At 45.5% G+C, this 22,859-nt stretch overlaps 2 protein-coding genes and 1 pseudogene across 2 annotated transcripts; all 3 read right to left on the reverse strand.

The window, feature by feature from the left end:
• Positions 1-2,451: 2,451 nt before the first annotated feature.
• Positions 2,452-2,972, reverse strand: LOC123074792 (uncharacterized; annotated as a pseudogene).
• A 5,550-nt stretch (positions 2,973-8,522) lies between these two features.
• LOC123074795 (uncharacterized) lies at positions 8,523-9,332 on the reverse strand. The gene has a single exon (XM_044497542.1). It carries the CDS (start codon positions 9,240-9,242, stop codon positions 8,736-8,738), a length of 507 nt encoding a protein of 168 aa, XP_044353477.1. The 5' UTR covers positions 9,243-9,332; the 3' UTR covers positions 8,523-8,735.
• A 4,777-nt stretch (positions 9,333-14,109) lies between these two features.
• Positions 14,110-15,102, reverse strand: LOC123074796 (uncharacterized). The gene has a single exon (XM_044497543.1). It carries the CDS (start codon positions 15,061-15,063, stop codon positions 14,611-14,613), a length of 453 nt encoding a protein of 150 aa, XP_044353478.1. The 5' UTR covers positions 15,064-15,102; the 3' UTR covers positions 14,110-14,610.
• Between the last annotated feature and the right edge of the window lie 7,757 nt (positions 15,103-22,859).

The raw sequence follows: 22,859 nt of genomic DNA on the forward strand, positions 1-22,859 counted from the left end.
CAACACATGCAGGCGATGACAACGGATGTTTCCTCTCCCGTCGACTGCCTCTGATTGTGGCACATGGTACTGAAATCAACACCAATCACCTCACCATGCCCCTTCCCCGGTAAATACCCAAGGTCCTCCCCGCTCCACTCCATTGGATGCACATTCTTAGCTTAGGCTTCCATGTTTTTCAGGGCTGCACCTTTTCCATGGTGGAGCAAGCACCAGGATGATGGAAGATGAGGAATAAGAGTTTTTGCACGTGACATATTCGATGAAATGTAGTGCAGGTACTATGTTCTCGTGTGTTTGGTTCTCCATACTATAGTCTGTTTGTACGAGCGCATTTGTAATGCTGCTCACTAACCTATATTGGAGTCGTCATATTTATTTTATTTGTATGCTACCGCCAGTGAAGTAGGGTCCCGCTACATCATCGAACTGTTGCAGTGCTGGGGTGTGAAATTGGACCCAATAGTGACTACAAGGATTTCTTCTCCAAAATAATTATCTAGATCACACTTCAGCCGCTTCAATCAACACCACCACATTCTGCATATCCATTCCAGTTGAGGCCTCATTGAAAGTCTAAAAGGTTCTCTCTTGTATTTAGTTGGGCTTCCCTTTCATGTACCTTATAAGGTAGGTTTTTGTGTCATGGGAGCGTATTATATAGGATGAGAAAATCTATACCGCGGTTTTCATATGGAGCCAGTACTCTTGCTAATTGTTAAGGTAAATTGATCGCTTACTCTTCCTTACAAAACTGACCATAGCTTCTTGTTGTAATCTGTCGATTGCACCATTATAGCTTCAGTAGTTACCATCCAAAATAAATAACATGATCAGTGTACACACGTCATTAGCTTTCTATGATAGCAAAATTTTGAATTGTGCCATTTATTTTTAGATGTCATAGTTTTCAGAGTAGAAGAATATGCTTCAGTGCTAATATGCTCATTTGCAAATTTCAGTTCATCTGCATGTACTCAAGTCATTGCCCTGCTTCAGAGCTGGTATCTTACGCAACCGAATATGGATTTTTTGTGAGCTGCACATGCTCTTGTTGAGTTGGTTCTTTGGCAGGTATGTCGCTTTTTATGGGTTTTTGTCAGATTTTGTTGTGATCATCATTTAGAGGTGTACGGCTCATATCGGCTAGCTAGCAAATCATCTGATTTGTTATTTTCTTGACATTTGTCGGGTGACTCGTATGACTCCAGTACAAGGGTAATCGTACATAGGTGTCTTTAGTCTTTATGTTCCATGTATGCAACTGATGGTCTGCATCTCCTATTGCCACGGGAAAAATAAATAAAAGGGTGGCTCCATTGTTGCTTTTGGTATAAGTTATCCTCTGCATTTGAAAGTGCCTTCAAGATGGTGTTGGCTGCTAGGAAGGGCCTATATATGGAGAGTGTTTAACCAAGGTAAGAGGGCATGGTTTTGGTGAGGTTTAACTCGGCTCAAAATACATTTCTGGTTTGGTCTAGCCTCCTTTCTTGTAAGGAGAATTTGCATGAACACATTTTGGTGATTCATTTTCCTTAATTGTTCTCCTTTGCTTATAATCCAGATATCTCCATGTTATGCTAGGGGCAGCAGTATTGAAGGACTTTGTGTTTTTCACTATCTCCCTTTTACCAGCAAGACTTTATTCTTACAAATTATAATTACATGGCCCATTCTTTTCTGGCAGGGGCATTACAGGGGAGAGAGAGGGAGAGAGAATTGTGGATTTATGGTTTATCAGGTGAGAGCTTTATTCTTACAAATTATAATTACATGACCCATTCTCTTCTAATTGGAATTATTAGGGAGGGAAGTTGAAGATGATGGATCCGGGGAGATGCAGCCGCTCCTGGCAGGGGCACCGCTATTCACGTGTGTGTGTGTTGCCGCTTCTCACGTCTAGATGGGATGTATGATTTAGAGAGTATAGCATTATATTATGGGACCTTCATTTCTTGTTCAAATATTTTTATTTATATGTTAGGATCATGATAGTTAATATAAAAAATTGTAGAGTAGTTTTTTGTTATCTAGATGTTGTATCGAGAAGCGTCAAGGGGCAATAAATTAAGTGGATTAATTATGTATGGACAAAAAAGATGACTGAGGACAAGTTAAATCAACAGGAAAGAGCGGCTAGAGGGATGTGTGGTGTTTGTAAGAATAGGGAAAAAAAAGATGTTTGTATTTGTGTTGTGATGATTAAATATTCCAAGCAACGTGCTCGTTTGTGGAGATGAAAATGGGCATTGTTTATAAATTCATTTGTTGGCCTGTGGCAACGCACAGGCATTCTATTAGTTACAATAGTATTTGCGCTTGTCAAACTGTTTATACATCAGGAAGAAATCACGAGAACGTGAGAGAAAATGTGTCGTGGGTGAAATCGACCTCCGGACTTCTAGAAGCTAGGTTTGTACACAGCCGCTACGCGCGTCTTGCACGCACACGTCACGATCGAGCCGCGAAGGCCTCGATCCCCGCCATGACGGCGACAAACCCACCGCCAGGCGCGCCCTGCCCGCCGACCGCGGGGCGCGCCTCCTCAGGTCCGGTGGCGTCAGCGCGCAGGCGCCAAAGTCGCACGGCCCGTTCTCGGCGATGGTCGCCATCGCCGGGCCCTTCCTCCGAGCCGGCACGATCGTGGGCACCACCGGGCCAAGGCGGCCCTTCTTTGCCGCCCCGACATCCGCCGGCTGATCGGCCGTCGCCACGCGGCGCTGCTTCGTTGACGCGGCGCGGATGAGGTCGTCAGCGCGGTCCGAACTCGTCCACAGGTGCACCGTCGTGGCCGATCTGACAAAGCCGGAGCCGCGGCCGCCCGCGACTGCCCCCGCCGGCACGCGGGTGGCGCACCCGGACATGCCGCGCACGTAGAGGTCGCAGGCGGAGTCGCACACCCGCCACAGCGCGCGCATCGGCGCGCCGATGCAGAGGCACCCGCCCGCCTGGCTGCCGCCGTCCTTCATCATCTGCTGCGTACTACGAGCGCGGAGGTTGCTTCCGACAATGAAACACAGACGGAGCGGACGGAGCGCTACTGGTATTACTTCCTCTGTTCGGAATTACTTGTCTCGAAAATGGATGTATCTAGAACTAAAATACGTCTAGATACATCCATTTCTGCGACAAGTAATTCCGAACGAAGGGAGTACTAGCTAGGTCGTCGAGGTTTCTTGCTCTTTATAGAGCCAACTCGACGGACGTCTCCGTTATCTCTGGGTTGAGAATCGAGCACCCGATGATGGGGTTCACACCGGGTTGCTTGTGCAGTCCAGATGCCTGGTTTTGAATATATTAGAGATTTGCTCGGTTAACCATGGCGTAAGCGGGTTTTAATACCGGCGGTAAGAGCGAAATGGTCAGGATGCACATGTATGTGATGTATTTTGGGGCCATAGGGTGATAGGGGAGTTGAGCCGGCCAAGTCCCACGAGAGCAGACGCGCTGCATCGGGTGATCCATTGTTGCCGGGTGCACGCATATGTAAGCCGGAGTTGATATCATTTGTTTTTCTGTTAACAAAACCAGTCGGCGCGACCCAACCTGTGATTAGATGGTTAAAGGGACTGTGGTATCACCAGGCCATCAGTGTTCAAATCCTGGTGCTCGCATTTATTCCTGAAATTATTTCAGGATTCAGGATTTCCGGCGAGGGCGAGCGAGCAACCACGGGAAAGATAGCGACTTTTTCCTGACTAATCGTGTTCCTTGACAGAAGCGCTGGCCGTCAGTCAGCCGTTAACTCTGACAATGGTGGCATTTTTCTTTGGAAATGGACAATGGTGGCAATTTTTTTAATGACAATGGTGGCAACCGAGAAAGAGAGAAAGTGAAAATAGCAAGATAATAACCCCGCCACCGTCATGTCAATACATAATGCTTAAGCAAAATAGACAGACTGGTCGCGTTAAGTCATCAAGTTATTCCCCGCAAAAAAAAGTAATAAAGAACTTAGCGCTGGTGTTTTGTGCAATGCAAGTAAGTAATGCATCTCCTTTTTAACATCATGGAGGGTCCCCAAGGAACTTGGTAGAGTGGTTACTGCACATCCATTGCAAGGACCCTATAGAAATATAAAATTAGGCACTAGTCCTTCCTTTATGCATAAAGGTCCTTGGATGCAGAACTAATAGTACAATTGAGTCACCGTGACGATGCCAACCTTGTCAGAGTCAGTGGAGCCGGCGATGCCGACAAACATCACCTTGTCATCACTCTTGGGACTGTGCTCATGAGACTTGCTATGAATTTCCACTATGGGCAACAAGGGTTGGGACATCCCTATCTTGGAGGTTCAAGTAAGAGGTGCATCAGATCGGTGCCAAGCCAACAGCTATTGAATTCATGCTCCAGCCAACTCATCCAAAAATCCGAACTACGGGAGAGGGCCGGACATTATACTCAGCGAAAGCGGTAGCAGGCCGCAATTATTTATTGTGTTTATTGGGTTTTGAACCCTGAACCTCTTGGTTGTAAGTTTATGCACCTAACCTGTTCACCCATCAGTCCGAACTATGGAGGGAGGTGGGCAATATATTTCAACACTCCCCCTCACGTCTAGGCTATTTTAGTCCTTAGACGTGGGATCGATGTAGGCTCCAGAATTGTTTTATTTAATACTGCGTTGGCAGGGTCTTGATCTCAAGACCTCTTGGCTCTAATACCATATTGAATTCATGCTCCAGCCAACTCATCCAAAAGTCTGAACTATGGGAGAGGGCCGGACATTATACTCCAACAACAGCCAACCCAAGAACGCCTCGATGCACACTGTAGACATATGATATTACGGGTCTTCAACTCCGGCCAACGTCGACGTTGTGCGATGGACGATGGGGGGAGGGAACGAATTCACTGGAAGCTCGTCTATCCCTTAGATCGATGACAACTTCTGGAAGATAAAGCTTGTCGTGGAAGGCCAGATTCAGAATAAAGCTTCATGAGGGAGAGTTCAAGCTCCGCTGGGGCATCATCACTCACAAAGCACTCACTATGTCTGCATGTCACTTTATTTAGGGCTAACGACACCAAACACGGGATACCTACGCTAATATGCATATATTTGAGGGACTCTAGGCCTCCCTGCCTCGTCTCTCTAGCAGCCGGAGCCACATGTGAAGGAGAAGGTCGGGGGAACCCTCACGAAGGATAAAAACTCACTTATGGGCAAGTCTTGTTTCTCTTCTATCTCAAACTTATTGCAGTTAGTAACGTATTGGTGCATTGTAGATTGATTTCAATGATAAGTCTATTTTAAACCTTGAACTCCTAGAGCCAGTCGGAGTCGTATCCTGAAGTCCTAGTACCTGAAATGGGCACCATGCAATTTGAACCCGGTCAATCCCGACACTAGACTTGTTTGTCCCTTCGAGAAAGGAGGATCCCGATAGGGATTATTTCCCTATATATTCCTGGTCTTGTGAGCTGCCACCCACCCTCCCCCTCCCGTGCCCTGTGCCTAGCCACATGCACTCAAGCGGTCGTGCGCACGGGCCAGACCGCACGTAGAACTTGCCATATGTGGTGGGAGCTCCTATTTGACACTTTGTTTAAAATAGACGCATGCAATACATGTGGCTCCCCAATGGGCCGACCCAGTAGCGAGTGGCACTCTGTAGCGCAAACAGTGGAAAATCCTAAAAATGTCATGCGATGAACTTCAGTGTCTTGGGCAGTGTAGCAACGTTGAAACTATCAGCACCGACACATCAAACATTTTTTGAAATTTCAAACGAGATTTTTTAAAATGAAATATATTTTTTGGAACTCGTACTTTATCAAAAAATGTAAAAACTTCTTAAAACACATTTTTTTGGAAATCTCAAATATTTTCTTAAATCGTAAATATTTTGAATTTGTGAACATTTTCTAAAATATTGAACAAATTTTGAAAACGCAATCATTTTTTGGAGAAAATAAAAAAATTAAAAATGAGAAAATTACTTAGCAAACATTTTTTGAATATATGAACAATTTCTAGACAATGCGCGCAAATTTTCGAATTACTATTATTTTGGAAAACGTGAACAATTTTGAAATTTTGAATTGTTCTTTTAATATATATTGAATATTTTTTGGAATTTGAAAAAAGGAAACAAAAACAAAAGAAAATAAAAAATCAGAAAAACCGAACAAACAGAAGGGGAAAAACCAGAACAAAAACAAAAAAACAGGATCCTAAAACTAGAAAAAACCAAAATTCACATGTTGCTCTAAATGGGCTGGCCCATATCTCCTTCGCTTGTGTGATCTGGCGACTATTTGAAGCATGAAAGTTCCGGGAGCAACTAACTCATGGTTACCCTTGGGGGGCTCCCATAAGTGTCACTTTCTGGACTGAGAGCGTGTTAACTGGTGCGTCTAGATGCCTTCACATGTCGCATGCTTGTCTGTACCTTCAGATTTCGATTGTTTTCGGTACACGTTTTCGGGCTTTACATGGTTTGGCTTCTTGGTGTTTGCCTGGTTTTTTCTTGAATGAAAAACTAGGATTTTTCTTCGAAAAGCAGTATTTTTCTGCAAGAAGCACAACTATACTTCCCAAACAAGAGTAATGCAAGTCATGTGCTTCTCGAAAAGGAAAAGACAAGCATAGATGTGCTGCATGAGAAGCAGAACTATGCTTTTCTCGTAAAGGACAATTGCGCTTCCCCGAAAAAGAGAAAAGCACAACTTTTGAAAACACAATTGTGCTTCCCCGAAAAAGGAAAAATCACAGCTCGCGCTTCCGCAACATGCACAACTGTGTTTCCTTGGAATTGAATAAGCAAAGCATGTGCTTCGCAAAAAAGTGAAAATCACATTTGTGCTTCCAAAAAAATTGAAAAAGTACAACCGTGCTTCTAGGTTTTGGCTTGTTTTGTTTATTTTTTTTGGTTTTCATTTTTTTTATTCCATTATTTTTGTGAGAAAAATTCTTGAAACCTATTAATATGAAATCTAGTTTTGAAGATATCGGCGTGAGAAAACAATGAAAACGGTTCGTGATTTAGATGCATGGTTCAAAACATAAAACATTCTAAGAAAATGATTCCACCAAAAAAATCTCAGGTTGCGACTACTGGCGCACACACAATGTATCATTTGTCAACATCAGAGAAAAGATGGAGTGACTTTTACCAGAGATACGTCTTAATCAGTGATTTCAGAAAATTTCATCTCCGCCTTTTTTTAGACAAAAATTTCATCTCTGCCTTCCCACTCAAAGATGTGCAACATCACAACCGCCGCCGCTTGCATTGAGGCCCGTTTGGAGCCCAAGGCCTGGTTAGTTCCCGCCGCCGCCCGGGGAGCTTCCCCAACGCGGTCACCCCACCTTCGCGATCTTTTTCTCAAAAAAACTTTGCTATCATGGCCGATGCAGCCGCATACCAGCCAAAACGCTTGCATACAACATGAGGGCTGCACCGTGGAATGTTGGCTCGGAGTTTCTTTCACCATGTCATGCAACAATCACATCCCTGTATGTGCAACATCCACGGGCCAAATCCAATGGTAGGCACTAAATCACACTGGAAAAGCGTATAGAGAACGTTCGTTGTGTAGAATTTCTGCTTTTTCATATTACTAGAACAATGCTCGTGCATTGCAACGGGATATAAATATTCTAGTACGTTAGCTTGTGATTTAACTGTCATAATAATGTGATTGTGTAAATAAATGTTCATCAAATTTTCCCCGTAAATTATCTTATATTTTGATCAGAAGTTTGATAAGTAAATTAAAATTAAATTGGTTCAGAAGGTAAGTAAATTAAGTTGATTGATTATCATATATGAAGGTTTGACGAAGGGGTGATGGAAAGAAAGGTGAAATGAAAACCTTACGTTCTTTTTAAGTAGTAGATAGATAGAAATAGGAAGGTATGACGAAAGGGTGGTGAAAAGAAAGCTGAAATGGAAACCTTACATTCTTTTTAAGTAGTAGAGATCTTTTTATACAAAAATTTCATCTCTACCTGTCCACTCAAAAGATGTGCAACATCACAACCGCCGCCGCTCACATTGAGGCCCATTTGGAGCCCAAGGCCTGGTTAGTTCCCGCCGCCGCCCAGGGAGCTTCCCCAACGCGGTCACCCCATCTTCGCGGTCGATTTCTCAAAAGAAAAAAAAAACTTCGTTATCGTGGCCGATGCAGCTGCACATCCTACAAAACGCTTGCTTACGGCGTGAGGGCTGCACCACGGAATGTTGGCTCGGAGTTTCTTTCACCATGTCATGCAACAATCACATCCCAGTATGCACAACGTCACGGGCCAAATCCAATGGTAGGCATTAAATCACGCTGGAAAACCATACCGAGAACGTTCCTTGCGTAGGATTTATGTCTTTTCAGATTACTAGAACAATGATCGTGTGTTACAACGGAATATAAATATTCTAGTATATGTTAGTTTGTGATTTAACTGTCCATAATAATGCGATTGTGTAAATGAATGTTTTTTAAATTCTGCCCGTGAATTACCTTATATGATTAGAAGTTTGGTAAGTAAATTAAAATGAAATTGGTTCAGAAGATAAGTAAATTAAGTTGATCGATTGTGGATAAAGATACCTAAAAAAAATAGTATAGATAGAGATAGAGAAAAACATGTTCAAATAAGGTCATTTCTAATTTCCAAACCGTCGCGCCATCGCGGACAGGTCCATTTGCTGATTTGCGATCGTTATCGAACTGTTTAGACAACAAGAAGAAATCAATGAAAAAACTGGTGGAGTATTATCACGCACGCGTCACGCTCGGCTCTCGAAGGCTTCGCTCCCCACCTTGATGGCACCAAAACCACCGCCGCGCGCGGCCAGTCCGCCCACCGCCGCGCCGCGAGTCCTCTGCTCTGGCCGTTTCAGCGGGCAGGCGCGGAACTCGCACGGCCCGTCCTCAGCGATGGTCACCATCGTCGCCGGGCGCTTCCTCCGCGCCGGGACGGCCGCAGGCGCCAGGCTAACGTGGACCTTCTTCTCCGCTGCCCCGATGTCCGCCGGCTCGGGCGCGACGCGGCGCTGTTTCGACGCTGCGCGGACAAGATCATCGGCGCGGTCCGAGCTCGCCCGCAGGTGCATGGTCGTGGCCGGCCCGCCGAAGCCGCCGGGGCCGCGGCCACCCACGACCGCCCCCGCTGGCATGCGGCGCGCGCATCCGGACATGCAGCTCACGTAGAGGTCGCACGCTCTGGACAGCGCGCGCATCGGCGCGCCGAGGCAGAAGAAGCACCCGCTGGTTTTCCCGCCACCCTTCTTCATCCTTCTGCCTGCGTGCCAGAGCTGCGTTGGCTTCTCGCAGAGAAACACAAGATCGAGCGCTGTAGATTGCCTGCCTTTGAACTCGATGGCTGGCTGCGTTGTGAGAGTGTACAATGGCACCTCGATCACCTCGTGATATATACACGCTTCCATTCCGTCCGCGTAAACTGCCGCTTGGTGTTGACCTTTTTGCGTTCACGTTCATATCCGTGGGGTCGGCAGGTTTCTGTAGCGGCGGATAAGAGGGAAATGGTCAGAATCGGCAATTATTTTGATGGATTCGCGGGAATTTGTCCATGGGTTTGGAGGATAGGGTCGAGCGACAAGTTGATCGGCTGGCCAACTCGCACGCGCTGCATCTGTTGATCCAGTGAATCATTGCGTATTTGCGTATGTGCATACCACCATGCATGCATGTTGGCCGTTTTTTGCGTGCGTGTGTTGCAATTCGGCCGGCAAATGTACAATAAAACTTTTCTACCGTTGCTCGTTTCACGCACGTAAACCATTGGAAGACAGCGACGTCTACTGTTTCGAATGTCTGCTATAGTAAGCCATGTCTCCTGATAGAAGCTGCCATCACTTTTCCTTTTTATTTTATATTTTCTGGTGGGTAACTTGCCCCTTAATTTTGGCATATAGAGGACCAAAGAGAAAGCAGACGACCCGGACACACCACCATTACATTACATTTACACATCAACCTTAAGCAAAGCAATTAGGGACGGAAGCGTTAACATATGGAGACGTGCACTTTGGAGGACTGTAATTGTTCTTGTTTCTCGGGGTCAACTTTGAAAATTAACCTTTCTTCCTTTTCTTCTTTTTGAAAATGTTACATTTACACACAGGGAAAAAAATCGCAACTGCCCCCACGTCGCTCGCTTGGGTGACATGGGCGTCCGCCCAACCCCGCCGCCTCAGGCTCGTCCTCTCATTCCTCCTCGCCGTCGGTCGGATGCATCAGACACAGCCGTGGCGGCCGACAGTGGCGGCGGGAGATCTTCTCATCCTTCCGTTCCTCTCAGCGGCAGATCCTTCCTGTGATGGTTGGAGGAATCCATGCGGGATGCATCCGGTTCTTTGGTTGCCTTCTCCATAGAGTCGTTTCGCTTAGATCCGGCCATGGAGGGCTGTTGGCGCGAGGCCCTAAGGTGGTTGACATCCGCTCGTCCTCGTCTTCAAAGGCCATGGTGGTGTCAGCAGGCCAATGGTCTTGCGTTGTCCGGGTCCGGCAACGGTGGCCGGCAATGGTGGCGTCGCCTACCCCGTGGCAGATGCAGCGACTTACATGTTGGCCCCCTTGTCCTTGTTGACCACTCCGGTCTGCGGCGTCGACCTCACCGCGGGATTGCAGTGGCCACCGAAAGATCTTAGTGGAGTTCCTCTCTTCAGATCCGGTGGTGACTTCAGGGCAAGATGCAAACTACGTATGACGGCTTGATGCAGAGGATGGTGGTGCAGTGGTTGCGGCCATATATTGCATGCAGCTGCTAGATCGTGGAAAAGTGGTGGTGACAATGCATGATTGACTTCGGTCTCGAGCTCCGGGATGAAAACCTAGGTTTGACTCTAGCTGGTTATATATACCTGGCAATGGTGATGCTTTTACATCGTTACCTTGTTGAAGGTATTGCTCGGATACGCTCAGACTGGTTCTTCAGGGTGAAAACCTATAAACTGGTTTTAAGTGGTTGGATCCGGTGACGGAGGCGCTTGAGCGCCCCTCCCTTCCTGAAGGCGTTGTTGAAGAACATCGTCGTTCGTGTGATCTCATGAAATGATTGGTGCGGATATGGTCATTGTTATAGTTTGCCGATCGTGGATCTAATCGCTTTGAGTTTTTTTTCTCGCCTACGCATAGCTTTGGTCTTATCTGACTTTGCTATTTTGCTGGCGTATTTTTTGTGTGTCTGTGTGTATCCTAGCTATGCAGAGGCCGGATGTCTATTCATTGTGTTATGTATCCTCTAGATGCTCTATTTTGAGCTAATAAAATTCACTCTTTGTCAAAAAAATTACACATCAATCTTAAGCAAAGCAATTAGGGACGGAAGCGTTAACATACGGAGATGTGGACTTTGGAGGAGTGTGTACATCTGATCACCACGTTCTGATCTAGTGCGCCTAGCTAGGGAGACGTGGTACTCCATTTTGGATAACTTCAGACTGGAAGTACAAGCCCCCTCCTCGTAGAACACACTAGTGCAATGGTGGACATTAGCCAGGCAGAGATTCAATAGGAGAGAGGAGAGGGTTTGACTCACTCTTCATCATCACTTGGTCCTTATGGAAGCAGAGGAACACCCAGGTGTTTGGAAGGATCACACAGCAACTAAACCCAACACAATTGATGAACCAAATCATCAATGAGATTGAGGAGTGGAAGAAGGAGCAGGTGGTTTAGACCGGTTAGCGAGAGAGTAGCTTGTAGTTTCTATAGGTGTGGGTATTGGCGTTTGAGCTAGCCGTCGTTTGCGATGATGGGATCTTCTTGTAAATTGTCTTGCTCTTTTCTATAAAAAATATGGTACGTCTTTGGCGTACTCTTGAAAAAAGAAAATGAACCTTTCTAAAAAAACCTTTAAAAAATAACCATGTCGTGGCCGTCGTATTTTCTTCTACTGGACGGATATGCGCACCCATTTGCGAGCCAAAGCACTACTGGTCCTCCGATCCGTTGGCCGCCAGTCCATATCCCCTGCCGCCTACCGCACATCACTTGACCAACCAGCCGGCCCACTCCATCCTCCGCTGCGGCATGAACTCCCGGCAATGTCATGCCTCACGCCCTCCATTGTGGCCACCCTATCCTCTGCCCCCTCCGACGACGAAGACTACCACTCCGAGGCAGCCTCCGACCACTGATCCAGTCGCCGCGACGATGGATCTCCCCAGGGAAAAAGGCGTGCCCTTCCCTATTCTTCACCCGCCAACTCTCTTCCTCCATCTCAAGCTAGGGATTTGGCAACAGAGTGAGAGCAATGCGAGCTAGGTATTTGAGTAAGAATGAGGAGAGAATTGGGGATTTTTATCCCTAATGTCCGTCTGTTCACAAAAGATGGAACTCCTCAGGGAAAAAGATGTGCCTTTCCCTATTCTCCGTGACCAATCCTCTTCCTCCATCTCAAGCAAGGGATATTTTTTTGCGGGGGCTGAAGCAAGGGATTTGACAGCGGAGTGAGAGTGATGTGAGCTAGGGATTTGAGTGAGAGCGGGGAGATAATTGAGGATTTTTACCCCTAATGTCTATTTACAAAAGACCACCCCTCGGATTAAACTTAAGGGTTGTATTGTAAAAAGCGAAGCCCTCCCATGTGTTGTCTGTGAACCTTTTTTCCTGCAACATCAACGAGTATGGGCCCCACGCCGCACACTGTGTTGGCCTCGTTAGGGCATGGCCAACGGGCCACGCTGGACTAGTGCTCCAGACTCCACATCAGCCTAGATTCCATGGATTAGAAAATGTGACGTGGCTCGCGGGCGCACGGGCGCCCGATCGCAGCCCCGAGCGCTCTCCCAGACAAGGAAGGAGCCACCCGCGCGCGATCAGACAGCCAGAAACGGAAAATCAGCCACCCGCGCGCGAAAACAATCACACTCTGCTGTCCCCCGCATGATTAGGAAGATGCTCTGCCACATCAGTTCGCATGCATTAATTTGAGTTTCAAAAAATTTTAAAAGCCATAACTTTTGATTCGAGTATCGAAATTCAGATCCGTTTTCACCATTGGGTTTCTTGCGACGAGTTCTTCAAAACTAGATCCCATATGGATAGGTTTCGATGAACTTTTTTTTGAGCAACTCTGTGTGGTATATAGGCAACTTTAGTGTTATCAGTAAGCAACTCTTCTTGTTTGTCTAATATGACTTCTTATCATCTTGGTTTGTGTAAAAACCAAACAACTGACCTAACAAACCAAGCATCTATCCTAGTAAACCAAGCAACTGTCCTAGTAAACCAAGCAACTGTCGTAACAAAAACAATCGATTGTCCTAATAAATCAAGCAACTGTCCTAACAAAACTAAGCAACTATCCTAACAAAACCAAACAACTGTCCTGGCAAATCCATGCAACTACATTATCAAAACACACAATGCATAATGTCTAAGCAAACCAAGCAACTGACCTAACAAAACCAAGCAACCATCTTAACAAAAAACAAACAATTTCAATAACAAAACCAAGCAACTGTCCTGGCAAATCCATGCAACTATCCTATCAAAAAATATGTTGTCATCACCAAAGTTGGCTGCCGAAGATGCTTAGTTGCCCATATACGGTCAAAAATATTATTTGCCGTGATTTCTAAGTGGTATATGACATACTTGCTTGATAAATTCATTAGTACATATAATTTAATAAAAGTTGCTTATGTTTAAAACTAAAGTTGCCTCGTTTAGGATCAAAGTTGCTTCTTTTTTAAAAATTATCAAAACGTGCTCATATGGGATCTAGTTTTGAAGATCTCGTCGCGAGAAACCTAACGGTGAAAACGGATCTTTGTTTCGACGCTCGGTTGAAAAGTTATTACTTTTTTTTTAAAATGAAACGGAATAAAGAGTGTGTCAGCACATGCATGCGCGTTAGTATCTCTTCCGTAATTATGGGACGCGGTCCCCTTAGCTGTCGCTATCACCGCATTTGACGGCTGGAGCGCGTGTGCTCGCGCAGCTGCACGAGTCAGACTTTAGGTAGAAAAAGGCTACCGAGAGACGGGATCTTGCAGAGGAACCGGTCTCCTCGATGAAAAGCAGCTGGCCAAGGTGAAAAAGAAAGGAGGTAAAGAGAGGATGTGGGACAAGAAAGGTTGAATGTGGGCCCAACAAAGAAAAAGGGATGTGTGCTGCTTCCATTGTGGAATGACCATGGCTATGTTTGCTTTATCTATGTGTAGTATGGAGCAGCTATAAGGTGATGCTACCATTGTACATGCCCTTACGATGAAAAATGGCAGACTGACCAATGTGCTCATAAAACAAGTAAAGTGACTGGCTCATCACATTTTGAGAGAAACTTTACATATGGGCTCATCTTGTGAGAGTTCAGTTCTCTTCGACCAATGAGGCAAGGTCATTTCCAGTTTCAAACCGTTGCTCCATCACCACAACGTCGTGACCAGCTAGCATTTATACGACGCGTCCTGCGAGAGATTGGAGATAGTTCTATTTGCATCCGTTCTCACAGTAAGTGGTCGTTGCGTGGTTTTCGGAATTTTGATGTAATTTTTATAATAAATCTGATCTTTTTTAAAAAAATCTGTCAACAAGAAGTGATCAAGAGGGATAGAGAACTAGTGGAATCAATCAATGGACACCTAGAAGAAAGAAGCTAAGTTTTATCACCGCGTGTATTGTACGCACGCGTCATGGTCGGCTCTCGAATGCCTTGCTCCCCACCTTGATGGCACCAAAACCACCGCCGCGCGCGGCCAGTCCGCCCACCGCCGCGCCGCGACTCCTCTGCTCTGGCCGTTTCAGCGGACAGGCGCCGAACTCGCACGGCCCGTCCTCAGCGATGGTGACCATCGTCACCGGGCGCTTCCTGCGCTCCGGGACGGCCGCCGGCGACTGGCTAAGGTGGACCTTCTTCTTCGCTGCCCCGACGTCCGCCGGCTCGGGCGCGACGCGGCGCTGTTTCGACGCGGCGCGGACAAGGTCGTCCGCGCGGTCCGAGCTCGCCCGCATGTGCATGGTCGTGGCCGGCCCGCCGAAGCCGTTCGAGCCGCGACCACCCACGACAGCCCCCGCCGGCATCCGGCGCGCGCATCCGGACATGCCGCTCACGTAGAGGTCGCACGCCCTCGACAGCGCGCGCATCGGCGCGCCGAGGCAGAAGAAGCACCCGCTCGTTTTCCTGCCACCCTTCTTCATCCTTCTGTCTGCGTGCCGGAGCTGTGTTGGCTGGCTTCTCACAGAGAAACACAAGATCGAGAGCTATAGCTTGCCTTTGAACTCGATGAGAGTGTACAATGGCACCTCGATCACCTCGTGATATATATACGCTTCCACTAATCCGTCGACGTTGCCCGTTCCGTTCGCGTACACCGCCGCTTGGTGTTGACCTTTTTGCCCTGGCGTTCATATATATCCGGTGGGGCCGCAGATTTATGTACCGGCGGATAAGAGGGAAATGGTCAGAATCGGCAATTATTTTGACTTTGGAGGATAGGGCTGAGCGACAAGTTGATCGGCTGGCCAACTCGCACGCGCTGCGTATGTTTGATCCAGCAAATCATTGCGTATGTGCATCCATACGTGCATGTTAGCCGTTTTTTGCGTGTCTGTTACAATTCTACCGGCAAATATATAGTAGTAGTTTTTTTAGGATCAGCAAATATATACTTTTTTGGACGTCAGCAAATATATACTTGTATAGTAGTACTACTCCAATAAAACTTTTCTACCGAAGAGCGGCGTTAGTACACACGAGCTCGCTTGCTCCTGGTACGTGGACCAGTGGTACAACGCCCACATGCAGATGATATTAATTGATCATGGAAATACTGAGTGGGTTTAAAAATGTGGATAGTTAATATATGGGCCTTGGCCGGTATAGCAGGGTAACGGCGCAGGGCGCTGCATGACGGGAATTGACGAACCATTCCACTGAGACAGGTCGGACTGCATGTACCATCTGATTTGTATAGCTCTTTTTCTCATAGCATCTCCAAACAGAAGCGCTATATAAGCGACGCACGGTATAAAAACTGTTTTTAGCACGCGCAGACCCGATTTGAAGTCTCCAGCAGCCGTACAAAAAGCGCGCGCGCTATAACTAATGCAGCGCGCGCATCAAAAAGGCATCACGCGCAGCATATTTAGTGCGCCTGGTCGTGCGCGCTGCAAACTCTCGGCTGCTGCAGATGGGACCGCTTGATTGGGACCGCCGGACTCGCGCGCGCAGCATATTTGCAGCGCTTGTTGGAGCAAACGTCTTCTAGCGCCCTAAAAAAATACTTGCGTGCTGTAAACCCGTTTTTTGGGCGCCGCGCATTGGGCGGCTGTTGGAGATGCTCTCACGCCTCATTCGTCTCCCATCCCCGTCGCCACACAAACAGCACACACACACAACAAGAAAACGCACGCTCGGGCGCATCGCCGAGGCCGTCTCGCTTGCTGGCGCGCACCTGCCGGCCGCCGCTGACCGTCGAGGCCACCTCACCCTCGCAGAAGCGGAAGCGGGCGGAGCAGGAGGAGGAGCATGTGGCGACCGACGGCCTCGGCATGCTGGACCCCCTACCGGCCAAGCGGCTGTTGTTGGGGTTCGAGCGCAGCCTCCGGGACAACCTCAGCGCGTGGATGAAGCACCCGGATGACCCACACCGGTTCTCCGACTATGAGCTCGCCCTCCATACCGAGACGGATCGGCTCAGCCTCCTCGCCGGCGCGCCCGAGCTCTTCCCCGACCTCATCCCGCTCAGCCTCGCCTCGTCCCTCTCTAGCAGCCAGCAGGGTCGTGCCGCCGCCTCCCAACAACCATCCGAGAGACAACGGATATGGAGCTCCATGGAATAAGCTAAGCCGGCGGATGCGGCACTTTCTCTTCTCTTCTCATCTCCTTATCTGTCTCATCATTTTCTTAGTATCGATTGCAATCTGAAGCGTAGTAGTACTGTCAGCATGGGAGCATACTCTCATTTTTCGCTATTTAGGTTTATTCTGGTTCAGTTAGGTTAGGTTCGCCTTACCGGCATCGGCGGCACGCCAACATGGGGGTCTGACAGGAAGATGGCATCTGAAGCTTTTTTCTTTTCTTTGCGAATAGCATTTGAAGCGTTTAAGTAGTGTGTACGCTACTGAACTGTATCTACCTTGGGCGATTTTTTTTAGAATGTCTTGTAGTGGTCCATGACATTCGTCAACGAATTTGTTTTCTCTATAACATGACAAGTTTGAAAGAATTTCTATGAGCCACACAACAAACTCGGAACATCATGTTTCCCATCACATGGCAAATTTTAGGGAAAGATGTAACTATGACACAACAATTTTACGAATTATGTTTTCTAAATAACGGCAAATTCTTGAAACAAAATTATAGGTATCCCATGGCAATTCTCGAAACGAATTGTGTTTTCTAATCATGGCAATTGTTAAAACAAATAGTATACCACCATGGCACCTTAACATATATCGACATGTTAACATGGCAAATGCAGGTATTCTTTTTTGAATCAGACCATGGAAAAATGCAAGTATTCTTTTTGAATCAGACCAAGACAAATGCAGGTATTCTTTTTTGAGTTGGACCATGCCAAATGCAAAAAATTGTACTTATCATTGTAGCTACCATGGCAAGTTATCTTTTTATTTTTTTAACCATGGCAATTTTAATAGATACCTTGGCAATTATTGAACATGTGGCAAATGTCTCGTTTGTAGCATGGAAAAAACCTAAATTTGTCAAGAGAACAAATTTCCTAAGTTTTTGTCATGTGCCCATAACAAAATCCTAAATTTGCCATCTTTTTTAAAAGAACAAAATTCTTTAGTTTCCATGACGTGCGTTGTTTTTAAGAGTATGATAGCACGTATTTGCGTACATATCATGATACACAATTGCCATACTTTGTTTTTTCTCAACATCATGGCAAGTAGTGTGATGGTAATTTTTACACACATTTGTCATTTTTTTTATATCGTGATTTTTTGGCTTTAACTACTTATGATGTTTTATTCACCTCCAACTATGTACGTGACATGACATTTTACTTGGTTTTTTAGCTATATTTTTTTACATGGCAAAATTTTATGTTACCTTTTTCATGGGCAGTTCAAGCTTTGTACTACATCTATATAATAGTCATGGCAAACTTCAATATGTTTTTGGCATGGCACCTTACATAGTTGTTCTACATCTATATAGCTACCATGGCATAAAAACAATGTCTTTTTTGCCATGCCAACTTAAGTTTTGTAATGCATATATAGACATGTCATGGCAAAAAAATTAAAGATGTTTCTGCCACGTCATCTGAATTCGTGATATTTGTTCATTACATGAAAATTTACTTCCTTTTTAGCTATAAATTGGCCATGGCAAAACTTTTCGATTTTTCTGCCATGGGCAATTTAAGGTTTATACTACATTTCAATAATTGTATTTATGGAAAAATTATTGTATTGACCAGGGCATTTTTACTTGTGGCTACCATCGCAAATTCATTTTTGGAACATAGCTCATCAAATTTATTGTATACAATCTACGATTTTCTCCATGCCATTAATTGCCATCATTTAAGAAAACATAGGGAAGTGAATCTGTCATGACATGAAAAGCATAACAAAAAAAATTGAAGTTGCCTTGGTCCACTATCTAGTTTTGCCCGCAAAGTTATACAAAAAATATATTTTTCATGGTGTAAAGATAGTAGGGATGTTTTTTCATGAATTCCCATCTGAGCATTGCAAAAATTGCCATGTGAGCACTACAAAATATTAAGAATGTGTGCTCTTTTAGGGAAATAGAAACAAATAATTCTGAAATTTTCCGTGCAAGTATTAGAAAAGTTGTCGTTAGAATTTTTGCCATGCTTCTTTAGGAACCAAAATGTCGTAAGCTTTCCATTGTAAGTACAATGGCCTCCTCTGTTGCATGGGCCAGGCTAGATGGTCCCGTCATACATTAAAAACTGTATAATGGTTATGGCACCTTCTTGTGTATATAGCATGACAATTTTATTTTTAAAAGCATGAATTTTTTTATTATCCAGATTATCTGTAGTAGATGTGTCAGTCTAGAACAGCCCTGGTGTTTGCGGTCATGTCCCAAATGTTTATCATCTTTGCATGGATGCCTAAGGCCTTGTGCTTAGGCAATATGCTTAAAGAAATAAATTATTTTTCTTTAGGAACTAGCACTTATTTATAGAGAATAGATGCTTAATAGGCACATCTCCTATGAAAATAAGGATCGGTGCTTAAGAAAACTCGGTTTATTTTACTAAGCATCTCCCTAAGAGCATCTACAACTAGATACAACAAGCCCCGCCTTTTCGCGTCCACAGATAACGACCGGCCACACCTTAAATTTTCATTTCCACAATAGGGTACCTCATTTAGAAATCCTCAAATTCATATAACCATATGCATCGTAAACTATCTCTATGATGCCCACAAAGCGTCCGGCTACTACATCAACACATGTCATCAAACAACCAAGAAATTGACATGTTCAACACATACTAACTATGAAAAAAGATCATCCAAGATTGTTCTTGCTCTTGCCGGCGCCCTTTCCGTCTTTGTAGTGGAAGTAGGGCTGTAACGCCCACGATGCGGCTATATCTCCCACGTGTCGAGGCACGACTTAGAGGCATAACCGCATAGTGGTTTTGTCGCAAGAAGGGTCATCTTCACACAATCCCATGTAATGAACAAGAATGGGATAAAGAGTTGGCTTACAATCGCCACTTCACACAATACATAAATATTATTCATACATCATCCAAAATACAAGCATAAAGACCGACTACGGTCAAAATCCAGATGAAAATAAGACAACCCCAAAAGCTAGATCCCCGATCGTCCCAACTGGGCTCCACTACTGATCATCAGGAAAAGACACATAGTAACGACCACGTTCCTCGTCGAACTCCCACTTGAGATCGACGCCATCATCTGCACTGGCATCGTCGGCACCTGCAACTGTTTTGGTAGAATCTGTGAGTCACGGGGACTCAGCAATCTCACACCCGCGAGATCAAGACTATTTAAGCTTGTAGGAAAGAGGAGTGGTGAGGTGGAGCTGCAGTGGCAAAAGCATATATGGTGGCTAACTTGCGCAAATGAGAGCGAGAAGAGAAGCAACGGAACGGTCTTCATCTAGCAATGACCAAGAAGTGATCCTGAACACCTACTTACGTCATACATAACACAGACCGTGTTCACTTCCCGGACTCCGCCGAGAAGAGACCATCACGGCTACACACGCAGTTGATGTATTTTAATTGGGTCAAGTGACAAGTTATCTACAACCGGACATTAACAAATTCCCATCTGCCTCATAACCGCGGGCACGGCTTTTGAAAGATAATACCCTGCAGGGGTGTCCCAACTTAGCCCATCATAAGCTCTCACGGTCAACGAAGGATAAACCTTCTCCCGGAAAGACCCGATCAGTCTCGGAATCCCGGTTTACAAGACATATCGACAATGGTAAAACAAGACCAGCAAAGCCGCCCGAATGTGCCGACAAATCCCGATAGGAGCTGCACATATCTCGTTCTCAGGGCACACCGGATTGTCCAAGCTTCCGATAGGCCAGCCCAGAGTTGCCCCTGGTGGCCACCGGCGACTGACAGTTTGGACCAATACTCAGAGGAGCATTGGCCCGGGGGTTTAAAATAAAGATGACCCTCGGGCTCTAGAAAACCCGGGGGGAAAAGGTATAGGTCGCAAATGGTAAAACCAAGGTTGGGCCTTGCTGGAGGAGTTTTATTCAAGACGAACTGTCAAGGGGGTCCCATAAATCACCCGACCGCGTAAGGAACGCAAACTCAAGGAACATAATCCCGGTATAACAGTAACTAGGGCGGCAAGAGTGGAACAAAACACCAGGCATAAGGCCGAGCCTTCCACCCTTTACCAAATATATATAGATGCATTAATTAAATAAGAGATATTGTGATATCCCAACATATCCATGTTCCGACATGGAACAAACTTCAACTTCACCTGCAACTAGCAACGCTATAAGAGGGGCTGAGCAAAAGCGGTAACATAGCCAAACAACGGTTTACTAGGAAAGGATGGTTAGGGCTGACATGGCTAAAATGGGAGACATGATATAGCAAGTGATAGGTAGCGGAGCATGGCAATAGAGCGAACAACTACCAAAGCAAAGATAGAAGTGATTTCGAGGGTGGTCATCTTGCCTGCAAAGTTCTCAGAGTTGTCGAAATCTTGATCCTCGTAAGCGTACTCGACAGGTTCCTCGTTCACGAACTCGTCTCCCGGCTCTACCCAAGACAAGAACACAAACAAACGGAACCACAATCAACAACGAGAAATGCGCAAGCAACATGATGCAAAACATGTATGATATGCAAGATATGATGTGCGATGCATGTGCGAGCTCCGGAAAGAAAATGATGAACATGGCAGTAACTTGGCAAACCAAGCATGCCACTGTAAAGATGAGGTGATTTCGGTCGAAATCGATATAAAGATCACCGGAATCGGATGCACGGTTTGCAAATGGCAAGCAAAACAAGAATGACACTAATCTGCGATAAACAGCAAGATAGCACTTAAAATGCAACAAGTAACAATGCTACAGCACACCAACATAGCAACAAAGCACATGACAGTAATCTACAGGAGATGCTTGACAAAAGATGAACACTGAGCTACGACTAGTTCACAACATATCAAGCTCAAACAAGCATGGCAAAAGTGCAAAAGATTACAGGTTCACAGACTTGGTGAAAAACTGGACATGGCAGAAATCAGCATCAGGTAGCAATGTTTAGAGCACGAAATCAACATGCTACAGGAACTTAACATAGCAAAACAAGGCATGGAAGTGTTCTACTAAAAGCACATGACAAAAGTTCCTTACTGACCATAAGCCAAAAAGGATCAGAGGATATGATGGCAAGCATGTAAACATAGCAAGTTCCGTTATCAGGTTTCAGACTTAGCAGAAAACAGAGCATGGCAGAAATATTAATATGTAGGCCTCTTTGTGAGCTTGATGCACTCACTACAGAGCAATGCATGACAAACCAAGCATACCTACAGCAAGATGGCATGTTTATGAAGCTAACCATGGAAAGAACAATTGCATAGCATGTATGAATCAACTACAATAAGCTTGGCAAAATTTCATATCATGTTAAGAATCTGCCAGAAATATTTTATAGCAAAAGTAGAGCAAGATTGAGTCATGCTATGGCACTCTATAATTGCAAACAATTGCAGTAGTGGATCAATTGCAACAATAGCTACAAAACATCCTTACTGAACATCTCCAAAATATGCATGGATCTCTCTGTAGCATCAAGTTTACATGACAATAAAATTACAGCAGACAAAGACTTAGAGAAATCACCAAGTCCCTGAAATCAGAAATATTACGGGGCCTACTTTGCATGCTTGTGCTAGTCACCACAGAGATCACAAAAATACATGGACTACACCAGTGGAAAGATGGCATGGCATACTTCAAAACACATGTAGAGCTCATACCCAAAAGATGCACAGATTAAATGATACAAAAATGACAAATCTCCAAGTTCTGCTAAGAACCAGAGATTAACAACAACTAGCCCTCTTCTAACAGAGATTTGGGCATCAAGATGACCTCTAATGAATATGATGCAATTGAAAAAAATGAATAGCATCACGAGACGAACAATTTGACATATTACACGCGCGAATCGGAGCTTCATGCAAGAAGTTATCGCATCACGAACAGAGCAAGATGCTGTCAAAATATGAGGACTTGGAAGATTTTTGGGGTCGCGAGAAAGTCAACGGGGGAAAATACCAGATCGGATCGAGCCGTTCGTGCTCGCGCTCGGGGCTCTGGCCGGCGATGGCGATGGAGGACGACGACGGGGCCGAGAGGCAGCACCGGCGGGGAAGGAGGAGACCGGAGGGGCGGCGGC

Source organism: Triticum aestivum, chromosome 3D (assembly GCF_018294505.1).
Source record: "Triticum aestivum cultivar Chinese Spring chromosome 3D, IWGSC CS RefSeq v2.1, whole genome shotgun sequence".
Taxonomy (NCBI): Eukaryota; Viridiplantae; Streptophyta; class Magnoliopsida; order Poales; family Poaceae; genus Triticum; species Triticum aestivum.